At 42.4% G+C, this 12,371-nt stretch overlaps 1 protein-coding gene across 1 annotated transcript; it reads left to right on the top strand.

Moving 5' to 3' along the window:
• Positions 1–2,597: 2,597 nt before the first annotated feature.
• On the top strand, positions 2,598–3,587 carry LOC308370627 (olfactory receptor 51I2-like; the record flags this gene model as incomplete). The annotated part of the gene is made up of 1 exon (XM_080845308.1): positions 2,598–3,587. One exon carries the CDS (start codon positions 2,598–2,600, stop codon positions 3,585–3,587), a length of 990 nt encoding a protein of 329 aa, XP_080701434.1.
• Between the last annotated feature and the right edge of the window lie 8,784 nt (positions 3,588–12,371).

Here is a 12,371-nt window from a genome sequence, read left to right on the forward strand (position 1 = left end):
GCGGTTCGGAGCTGCTTGATCGAGGCATCCATGCCTGAAAAGCCTCGTGACTTTTGAGGAGCTTGGCTTGATAGCGCTGAAGCAGCGCCGACGTGTTAGTGGAACACGCCGACTGCCCCGCAGCGAAATAAGCCTTCTCGGCCATATGTCTCGCGCTCCTCGTGGGAAGCACGGGTTTCTGGCCGAGGCGCATCGTCGGGGAAGCAGGCGAGAGATAACTTGCCACGGTGTCCTCCACTGGTGGGAAGGAAAGGTACCCCTTTTCCTTAGCACGGTCCAGCTGGAGGTACGCCGCAAACCCTGGAACCGGAGCACGCCCTGAGTAGGGCACAGCCCATGAGGTTTCCAGCTCCTCGTGAACCTCCTCGAAGAAGGGAATTCCCGAGGCAGCTGGCGGGGGTGGGCCACCATAGTACTCCCCGTCCAGCCATGCAGAACGCACGGTGGGTGGGGGAGGGAGGGGGAGACCAAGCCGGCTCGCCACCCTCCTCGCTACCTCGTGTAGCTGGTGGCCCAGGTTCCGGGAGAGCGCCGCAGGCTACGTAGCCCGCGGCGCGTCACCGAAAACCATGTCTGTGTCCTCGTCCGAGTCGTGCTCGAACGAGTCATCCAGAAGACTGTCTCCTCCGGCGTCAACTTCCAGCTTATCGAGCTGGACGTCGAGCTCGGACAGCGGCTCAGTGGCCACCGCAGTCACCACTACTGGGGCCACTGAGCGCGCTAGGGAAGAGCAGGAGGACCCAGCGACCTCCCAAAAGAAACCGCCTGGCCTGCTGCTGCTCCCAGGGCGAGGGAAGCCTCGCCCGACCGGGGACACCACCCCAGACGGCACGGGCTGCGCCCCCGGACGGAGGTCCTCTCTCTCTCATAGAGCGAGGCACCTCGTGACTCGTGCCGTCGTCATTGCGGCACAGAGCGCACATGCGGAGGGAAATCCCAAGACAACGCCGCCTCCGCATGTGGTCTGCCCAGGCAGAGCGCACAGCGGCGATGTCGGTCTCCCTTCTCGCGGGGATGACCACAGTCTGGGTAGAGTTTGGTCATCTTTAATCTGAAAAGAGACACAAATTAGCAAGAGCTATAACAACGTGGTACGTTGTAAGCAGTAGTGAGACGGCAAGTCGAGGACGAGCGTGGTCACCAGCTAGACAGCAGCTTGCTTAAAGCGTAGAATATCCTTGTAGCACTCAGAGCTAGCAAGGGAATTAATCCGCAACTCACCAACTCGAAAGAGTAATTAGCACACAAGAACAAAAGGATACGCAAAGCGTGTAGAATGGTTTTCTGACGGTCCGTAGCCTCAAAGGCGAAAAAGTCAAAAGAGGATGGGCGACGTAATCACCCCCAATATATTGGGACCTGAAGGGGCGGGCTCAGTGCAGTGATTTGTCGCAATTCGGACTTCCGGCGTGAGTAGAAAGGGCTTCGATTGGTCAATGAAAGTGTCATTTCCCGAATGTCCAGTCCAGACTGCGATAGGGAACACGCTGGCTGGCCACCTGTTGCCGATCCATGATCTAAAATATCCTATTCCCAGGCCTGCAAAAAGAAATCTTACCGAATTGGTTTGGCCAAGACCATTTGTTTTGTGCTTACAGCCATAACAGGGAATCACCAGTGTAATTAAGCTGGGAACCTATTATATGTTCCCCTGTTTCAGGCATTGCTTCTTTGACAGTTGGACCGGCTAGCCAGACGAGGATATGCAGTCAGTAATCAGATCAGTCATTAATCCATTCATTCAAATTCACGAGTTTGTGCATCAACTCTGTCTACTCTTGTAATGGTGGAAAACTAGATTGGTGTCCTAGCCTCCTTTGTATATGCATATCCATCCGTGTGTGTGTGTGTGTGTGCGCTTGTCTGCATGAGCTACACAAAGTTAGACATGGAATTTTGTAAATATTTTAAAAGAAATAGAAAAAGTAATTACTCATTAAGAGTCAAACAATATAATATATACATTGTAATTGTACTTTTAATTATACTATTCTATAAAAAAAGAAATTTCTTTTTGTATTACAGTGGTGATGGCATACAGTTTCAATTATTTTATAGGAACCATAGTGGGCTTCAGTAAACAGTGGGATGGACATGCACGCCTTACACTGAGGAATGGCAAATGTAATGTTTCTTAAATGCCATATGATAAAATCCTGGAATAACTTCCTTATTGAAAGTATCACAAAAATTGGAATCTTTGGTCTAAATCCAGCTGTATACAGTGTCGTAGTGATAATTTTTTCTATAAGCTAAAGGGTGCAGTTAATTCGCACTAGTCATTGTTCTTAAGTGCTGCTAGAGGGCCCAATTATTACATCAGATTACACATTTAGTCATGCTCTACTGTCATTGTCTTTGGAGAATTGACTGTATGAGTGACCTTTATGAGCCACTGTCTTTGTCAAGCAATAAAACAGGCTGAAACTGACTAGGAAGGGTTATCCTTCTGCTTTTTATTGGGATGAAAAATCATCTGTTAACCAGTGCACCTTTTGCTTTTATATGACTTTACAGAAACATTATACATGCCAGAGTTACACCACTATACAGTTAAAGCTCTGTTGAAGGTTTTTGCAGGGAAACCAAAAAATAATATGATGGACAACATCACTGTGAATGTTTTTGTGGCAGTTTTTAAAATGGGTAGCTTTGACTTAGCAGCCACAGCAGCCTATGTGACTGTTGCCTTTGGAATTCTTATTTATATATTTGCACTGTGTTCTAATTTGCTTCTTTTAGGAATCATAGCTGTCAATGCACCTCTGCATCAGCCAATGTACCTATTATTGTTCAGTTTAGCTTTCAATGACATTGCAGGTGTGAGTGCCATGATCCCACCGGTTGTCTATAATCTAATGACAGAACAGAGACTCACAAGTTTCCTTGCATGTCTGTTTCAGGCCTTAATCCTGCATTTGTATGTTGGTGCTACATTCCTCATTTTGTCAGCAATGGCTTTTGATAGATACATAGCTATATGCCACCCTCTTAGATATCATGCAATTATGTCCAAAACTACTGTCATTTACATCTTAATGTTATGCTGCTTAATTAATTTCCTTCTAGTGGGGTCTGTATTTGGGCTCACCTTGCGTCACCCGTTTTGCTCAACACATGTTTCTAATTTCTACTGTGATAATATGTCAATCCTCAGGATGACTTGTGCAAAGGACATTACCATAAACAGTCTTTATGGTTTATTTGTCACAGGTGTTTATCATGGACTTACTCTATTTTCTATTGTGTTTTCTTATACATTTATTTTAATTGCATGTTTCAGAAATAAGGACTCTGATGCTAGGTCAAAGGCTTTGTATACCTGTGCAACTCACTTCCTTGTGTTTGTGGTCTATGAATGCTCTGCTGTTGTAGTTGTTCTTGTATACAGAATTCCTCAGAGCCCTTTAACTCTAAAGAAGTTCATGGCAATGGCACTTGTAGTATTTCCTTCCTGTCTCAATCCAATCATATATGGAACTAAAACTAAAGAGATCAATCAAAAGATAAAACAGATTTACAAAATATTTCAAAGAAGTGCTTTGGAAAAAACAAGACTGAACACAGTGAAAACAATAGCTGAATAAGCATTTAAAAAGCAAATGAAAGCTTATTCCATGAATGTTAACACTGTTATTACGACTGCGGATGTGTTACCAGTTTGTTTTTTTCCTTAGTGTGGAATCTGCATTAGGTGTGTGCATGTTAATTCGAGTGTGCAGGTATGAGGCGGTGATATGTGGAACAGCTGCCGGCTTGCAAGTGGATCTTGGCCGATGACTACCCACAATATAGGGAGCCCAGGTGCCATAGCCATGAAACAGAGGAGTCACACATCTTCCTCCTTTCCCAAACACTCACAGCAGATCGCGTTGTTGATCGCTATAAGGTTGTAGGAGTAGGCTGCCATTTCTTTTGACGTTGTTTCTCCTGTGTATGTTAGACAGGGGGGTAAGGTGTTGTGTTCTGTTTTATTGATTTCGGTTAGGTTATCTTAGTTATGTTTCCCTAGAAATGTTTGTTTGTTTGTTAGTTTGGCCTTTGCCCACTCTGAATTCCTTTGGAGTTGTAAACAACCTTGTAAATAAATGATGCACTGGGTGAATCTCAACGATCCATTTCTGTGGCTGATTGGGACCTGGGAAACATTAGTCACTTTCATGTTTTATCTTGGCTGACACGACTTTCAATTTATAAAAGATTAACTATTCTCTGAACCATAAATATATAGGGCAAGATTTTTGAAAAGCGTAATGAAATTTAAAATGCAAAACACACATTTTAAATTGAAAATATAACTTTTATAAATTATATATATATATAGGAAAATGCACATGTACTGTTATAAGGCAATAAACAAATATGAAAATGCTTTGTATTGATATTTAATCCTAAATTGGCAAATTTTGGCCAACATAGGCCGACTGAACATTGACAGGCACGTGCACAGACATTTTTGGGGGCAGGTGCTTAATAAAAGAAAAAAGGGCACCTATCGCCAAAATTATTTTTGAAATTAAAAATAATAAATTAAAAAAACGCAGAAGGATATTGTATTACATATTTATTTATGTTAACAAACTAGATCAAATGATAAAATTAAATAAATAAATGAAATAATTCTCCCTCATTTGATTGGCTTGTTGATTGCCTGATCTAAGTTACAAGGGAGCGGCTACTCTGAGCTGCTTGCTGCAGTTCCCTGTTCCCTAGCCGTAGCTACACCAGATGCGGAAATTCTGCCGTGCGGAAATAGAACGTTCACCAAGCGGATATTTTATTGAACCGGCTACACCGGACGTGTTAAAAATGAAACCAATATCGGTTTTGCTGTCTTTGTTTACTTATTTTATCAATCAAAGTTCTTCCATATTCCTTCATCTGGATCAGAGTTACATGGTTAAGTATGAAGTCTACAGAAACCCTTTATTCAAACAAGATTCGTGTAACGTTTAATTTATGGCTGTGAGGTCTGTGCTCTGTCCCTGTCTTGTTTCATTGTATGTATCCCTTGTGTCTCCCGTGTTCCTTCTTTTGTGTTCGTTTACCCTTGTCTCCTCGTGTCTGTCTCCTCACGCCCTTCCCTTGTTATTGTGCTTTTGCTGTTTATTAGTTTGTCTCTGTGAGAAGGTGAATTCTCCCCCTCCTCACTGTGGCAAAAAAGGGATGGGCCCTTTAAGACTGTTGGACTCCTCCCCCATAATGGTGGGTTCCTGGCTCACCTGATGCCAATGATGGCACTAATCAAGACACTGTGGTTGTGCCCTATTTAAAGGGTGTCTAATTTCATGTGAGGGAGATGGGCTGAGAGAGACAGGCATGAGAGGCCGTGAAAGGTTTGAACAAAGAAACCACTTGCTTGATGTTAGGTGAAGTTGGTTTTGTATCTAGATGTGTGGATACTGTTTTTGTACCTTGTCTTTGTGCCTTGTTTTCATGTCTAGTTTCTGTGCCTTGTTAAATGTGCCTAGTCAATGTGTTTAGTTCATGTGTTTATTTTGAGTGGCTAGCAATGTACCTAGCTTCGAGCTAAGTGCCTGGGCCTAGTTTGGGGCCTGGCTTTGGGCCTTGAGAAGGTGCCATCATTTGGGCCTAATCGGCCAAGCAGGTGCCCAGGGTACCACGCACTTGAGTTCCGAGGGGTACGGCCTGAATGGTTTTGTTTGTTTATTTTGTGGGCACTGTGTTGGGGTTTATAGCCCTGTGTAAATAAATATATATATATATATATATTTTTATAAGAGAGCCACAATCTCCTGTATAGTGTTTTCCCCCTCAACTTCACCCCGTCCAGTCGCCACATCCCTAAAACAACGTGGGGTGACCGTCCGGTCCTTCACAGTCTCCCTTGTGTATCATGTGATCTTTGTTGTCTAGTCTTTGTGCTTCCTTGTTCCCACCATGTGCTTTTCACCATGTGCTTCCCTGTGTTTGTTTTTGTTTGCCATGTGCCCTCGTTGCTGTCATTGTCTCCCCCGCCTTGATTGTTCTCACCTGTCCCTCGTTATCTGTTCTTGTTAATTCCCCTCGTTTACGCCCGACTCACATTGTTGCGTTGGAATGCGTTGATCCAACGGAAGGCAGAGGAGGAGTCTGGCGCATGGGGTTCTGTTGATACCGGAGACCTTATAGTGAGATTGACAGGTCATCAAACCAATCAAGTCACTAGCAAGCTTTTCCCCTTTCAGTAGTAGCATGCTATCATTAGACAGGGTGCTCAGAGACCTCGCAAATCCTATGATACGTATTTTTCAGTTACAATAAAGGGTTTTTTACATTGTACAGTGTCTATTTCTGTCTATTTTTTATTTCGATTAAAAAAATCTAACTAAAAAAAAGTCAAACAACCAACTTGTAGGTACAAATACGACCATCTACGGAGTTTGGCAGCCATCTTTTTTTTTTGAGTTTGCCGCTCTGTAGACGTGAGCATATACGGGATATGATTGGCTAGCGCCTGTGCTCTCAGTTATGCATGAAAGGCATTATGATTGGCTGACGCATGCATTGCCTCTCGAAAAGTTCAACCTTCTTCAACTCTTGCCGCAAGCAAAGCATGAAACGCAACGCACGCGAACCAAACGGGGCCACAATTCAGTTCGGCAAAGGATGACGTCACCCCATGCAAAGTGAATGGGGATGCGTTAACCCTGACGCATCAACGCCTTCCAACGCAACAATGTGAGTCGGGCGTTAGTTCACCTGTGTCTCTTTGTCTGCCCTGCCTTGATTGTTTTCACCTGTTCCTTGTTATCTGTTGTGTGTGTGTATATATAGTCCTTGTGTTGTCTCTCGCTGCTGGTTCGTCATTAATGTTGCGTGTTAGTTCTCAGTGTTTTCAGCGTTTTCAATGTTCTCAGTGTTCTCCGTGTTCCTCCGTGTTCACAGTTGTAATTAAGTTTTGTTGTGTTGCCAACCCTGGACTGGATTTCGACTTCTCTTTTGCCTTACCCCTTTTCATTGTTTGCCTGCCTTTTGACTGATTACCGTGTACCGAACCCTGGACAGTAAAGTTTATTCTTCATTCCACCCCTTGTGTCTGAGTCGTGCAATTGAGTTCACACCCCAACCTCAATTCGTAACAATGGCAGACTTGGTTACCAAGCAGACATCAACGGACATAAACCATTTGAAACTTGCAGTGCCTGCAGTGAGTAGACGGAAGGCACTTGCTTTAGGCTACTTCTAATCCTCCAGAGAATAAAAACGTATTTCCTTTGATTGTATACTAAAATATTATCAATCAATAATATCCATAACTTATTAAATGTATTCATAATTAGCTCATAAACATGAAGTGCGATTTTGTCTCGTGTGGTGTACAGTTGAGACACCCATTTAAACCCATTGATGGTGACTGACCAAGCATTACAAATACATTCAACTTTCTTTTAAAAGACAACTGGACAAAATAAAGCACAAGCATAAATCAATACAGGCTACAAAACATGGCTAGCCAACAGTCACACACATTCATATAGGTACATATACACACACTGCATGCCTGTTTAATTTGTACTATGAGGTATAGGCTATATCACAATCAAGGTGTACCAACTGTAGTACCCTATCTCCTACCTTGCTTATTTAGACCCCAAGATAAAACATTGTTATAATTTTCATATTTGAAAAGACACCCATTAATAGGACAGGTCTAATATCAAAAATATAACATTTTATTTTCATTTGCTTTGTTTGTTTTCTGACTTCTAAACTGCTGATCGCGGATACAGTTGATACATTGTGTCTCAACTGTACCCCGCTGGCCACCTCACGCTTTTCGCTAGATCATGCAATGACCCTGCAGGGCATGATAGCATGGAATATGTAGATTTATGTTGCACAGTTTAACGTTTGCAATGATGTAAGTTGCGTTTGTTGATGAGGTAAGGTTAATAACATATTCATTGTAGAAGGGACACGATAAAATCAATATCTTAGGTAGGCTAGTTAAAAAAAAAATCGACGTTATATGCAGGTGCACACTAAAAACCACGTATTATGATTGCTGCGCATGCAGGTTATTGACATCCCAAGTTAATGTATCACAGACATCCCAACTTGCAAAAAGTCATTTCAGGGAGGTATTCCATTTCAGGGAGGCCTACATATTTCGGTTGTGGTCCCTAAAAGTTATACAAGCATAATATCATTCTATAGGCTATAGCCCTATGCAGTTCTTTGTTAATTATGTTTAAATATGTAGGTTACTTATACTATTTATTATACGCTGCTAAAACTATCCTATTTATGTTAACTGCTTTTATTTGAGGCACACTGCCTCACGCACAGTTTCTAGATCCCTCTCCCTCTCTGTTGTGCACTCGCTACACAGATTTCAATGCGGTTTGGAGCACGTCTGTCTGTGTTGTTTGCTCGCTTTAGATTCCGGGAGATTTTAAGTAATTTGCGGGCATCAGGGAGTCGTTATCAATATGTGGGAGACTCCCGGAACTTAATGGAGACTTGGGATGTCTGGTATCAACTCTAGCCTACACATGTCTCAACTGTACTCAGTCAGCCCTACAAACTAACTAGTTAGCCTACAAATGAAATAGTTAGGGTTTTCACCTCCGACTTCAAAGATATGGCTGGCTAAGTATGTTTGCTATAGCCTAAAGCAAGTTAACCTCCCTGTGGTCGTAAAGCTGTCCTCGTCTTTCAAGTATATTCATTAATATAAAGTCATTCATTGAACACTGACAACCATCTTACTTGCTATATATCGACCTACACTGTCTACTTATATCTATCTTCTACACTGTCGTATCTTCAATGAGAAAAGTAACGTTAAAAATGCTCGAGGGTTTTGGAAATAATCGGAGTTGGCCTTCCTTCATTATTCACAGCAAAATATATAATGATTTTCATTACATTTCATTGATTTATTACCATAATATAGGCCTATGTTAAAAGGCCCACGCAAACCTCGCGGAAAATAATAAAAATAGAAACCAGTCTATTTCTTAATTTTCCGCACGGAAATGTCGGCACGGTACATTCCGTTTCAGCGTCTGGTGTAGCCACTCTCATTGCTTTCAACGGTTTCGAATTCTGCTGCGTTCACACCGCGTCCGCAAAGCAAAATTTCCGCGTCTGGTGTAGCCAGGGCCTAATTATGCTGTTGTCAACATGTGTTTCCTCTTGGCAGGATTAGACAGCTAGATTACATTTCCCCTATTTTACTCTTTTTCACCCTCTGCAATTACTCATACAAGTTTGATCGTTGTAAAACAGGCAAAACGAAAAGATACATAAAAAAACACGTTAAACAATGTGGGACAAGGATAGCATGGCACCGAGAGCTAGCATAGTTTACCTGCTATTTTATAGCCGTGAATTTTCGTGACATTTATAAACATAAATTCAACATACTTTCGAAATTGTCTAAACGGCATTTAAACAACACAAAATATGGACTTTCAGACAAATAATATCATTAAACATGACAAAAGTCAGTAAACAGCTGGACAATGCTTTGAAATCAAGTTAGTTGTTTGTTTATTTTTTAAGGAAACGTCAGACCAGTTATTAGTGTGCTTGCCCGTAGGACGTCACCCACTCTAGCCAACTGAAATTAAAATCTCTTTTAAATGCCTTAAATCATGTAAATCGAAAACCACCATCAAGCTTTATATCGCAGGCATATTCAACAGAAATCTGTCTTTCAATCACAGGGATATTCAAGGATATTTAAGTTTTGAAGCCATATCTGTCTTTCAATCACAGGGATATTCAAGGATATTTTGAAGCCATAAAAATCATGTAAATCGTAAATTAGTCCAGTACCTGGCCTGTAGACCCGTTCGCAATTTGGTGTTGGCGGAATCTCTCACTTGAACTGAGTTAGTGGGTCCCTAGACATGAAAAATCACAGAGGTGCTTGAACGCCATAGTGCCACGAATTGCGCAATGGTCAAATCAAATATGGCCGCCATCGGTTATGGTGAAAATCTATCTTTGTTGTTTCTGAATGTTTATACACATTTAATACATCTATTCTGATTAATTATGGTATGTGGAATTCATTTCTGCCATTGATATGACCATATTGGGTGATTGTGACCTTAAAAGGTCATGGTCAAGGTCATTTCCCTATTCTGAAGACCTTGGCCATTATTAGGAATAAAAACCAGATGCAAAGTCTAATTCTACTAAATCTAGCATTTAACATTCATTGTTAATATTGTTTTTAACATTTAGGATCATCATGTCATTGTCAAATGTCAATGTCAACATCATATTTTAATAACACCATTAAGATGTTTTTCTTTATAGTCACTTTTTATTGTATTTTACTTTGTTTGAATTATAACAATTGCAATGCTTTGTTTGAATTATAACAAGACATGAAGAGAAGAAACGTAACCATTATAAACATTCATTTTTTTATTTGAATTTTAATTGGGTGTTAGTACAATAATATAAAATAAAACAATTGGGTGCAAATAAAATTATGTAGCAATAAAAGTGGTACAAATTACATCATACCAAATTAACTAAAAATGCACCATAAAGTCCAATTTCTCTCATGTGGATGCATGTTAATGGAATGGGTTTTTACAGGATGATTTTCCCATTTTTCCATGGCAGAATACGGTGCATGAAACTCTAGCAGCACGAAAGCCACATCGGTGATTTTCACACTTGCCTGCACACTTACATACTGTGAGCAGACTTGGTGGTAAGGGCTTGAGACATTTTGATGTCAAGAGTGTGCCAAAGTGCTCCGTCCATCCATGTTTCATTGGCTCTAGTCTTGCTTTGGGGTCCTTGGCTGTTGCAAGCAAGTGTCATGCCGTTTGAACAAGGAAAGACCCTCGTTGGATGTGGCCTCTGATCCCACTACTTGTAGGAGGGAGAGCATCAATGCCAGCACGTCCACTGTTGTAGATTTCTACCCTTAGGTCATCAAATGTTTTAGCTGTTGACCTAGTTGACCTCGCCCCAGCCAAGACACGCACCAAGTACTTCTCAGCCAACACTGCATCTTGCTCTGTCAAGTTGTCTGCTCCTCCAAAGTTGGCTAAGTACTGGACTGGGTCGGAAGCCATAGCAGCATGTTTAGTCCCCACCTTGCTCATACAGTCATCTCCAGTCAGGATATATGTCTTTGACAGTGATGCTCCAAGACGAGAGACTGCTTGATGGAGTGGAAGCATTCACCGCCTCTTACCAGTGCCAGACTGCTGCCAGATCTCCTTCATCCCGAGTTCCTAGAAGTATGGGCTGTAGTGGAGAATCAATGCAAAGGTGTCTGTGTCGTTGGAGACTATGACAACTCTCTTGCACTGCTTAACACGAACAGCCCACTCAACATGCACTAGCAACCTGGCATCAGCCTCCTCAATCCAGTTCAAGAGGTCTGGGATCTCTTCGCCACCAGTCGATTTTGATCAAGATGGATGAACTCCGGCTCTTGGCAGAGGGATGATGTTGAGCTGATGATGGCATTGATGACAGCACCAAAATTAGGGAATTGTGCTAGAGGCATCTGTCGCATCTTCGACATGAAGTCTACCACAACATGAGTGACATAAGTAGACTCAGGACTCCATTGGGTGAGATCAAGTTGAGGCTCAATTTCACTGACAAGTTTTGACTTGTTGACATGAGCTGGAAGGTCACCGTCAAACAGGGGAGATGCTGAAAGCACATCATGAGAAAGTATCTGTCGGATACTCGTGCCCCGCTCCTTAGCAATGTCCATACTCATGTGCCTCGGCCATGTCTTTAGATGAGACTACCTTCTTTTCCTTCATACTGATTGTCGGTGTCTTCTGTGGTTGTTCGTTGAACTGAGGTAGTTTTCTCTTTGATACGGTTGCGCTCATTTTCTTGGTCTTCTCAACTAACCTCTCCTGCCTGTATGAGTAGTACACATGCTTCCCATTTTGCAGACAGTTGAGCAAGCGAGGAGCAACACCTCGGTCAACAGCCTGCTTGGTGAGCAGATTGTGCAGTGGAACTGGCACATTGACTGTCACTGAGTATGGATTCTGCCGGTCTAGCACAAAATCCAGCAGCTTTGAAACATTTTGGTTGAATGTAAGGCGGCGAGTGGTGCTCAGTGCATGCTGGAGATGGCATTCTGTCTGTTTCAAAGTGTGGTTGTTGGTGAGAAAGTTGAGGATATCAGTGATCATCCCAATCTCATGGAACAAGAGCTCAAACTCTGCTACAGCATTTGCATTGTGTGTGGCTCCTACTACATAGTGACCTCCGGGACCCTTTGACACTCGCTGAATGGTCTGCTCGACCTTCATGTCACCTCCTACAGCACAGAACCAGCCAGGGCGTTCCTGTACAACCCACTGACCTATAGAGAAGCGGCGGTAGAGCTCAGAATGTGTGAACTCTAGCACCTTGAT

Source organism: Sprattus sprattus (genome assembly GCF_963457725.1).
Source record: "Sprattus sprattus genome assembly, chromosome: 9".
Taxonomy (NCBI): domain Eukaryota; kingdom Metazoa; phylum Chordata; class Actinopteri; order Clupeiformes; family Clupeidae; genus Sprattus; species Sprattus sprattus.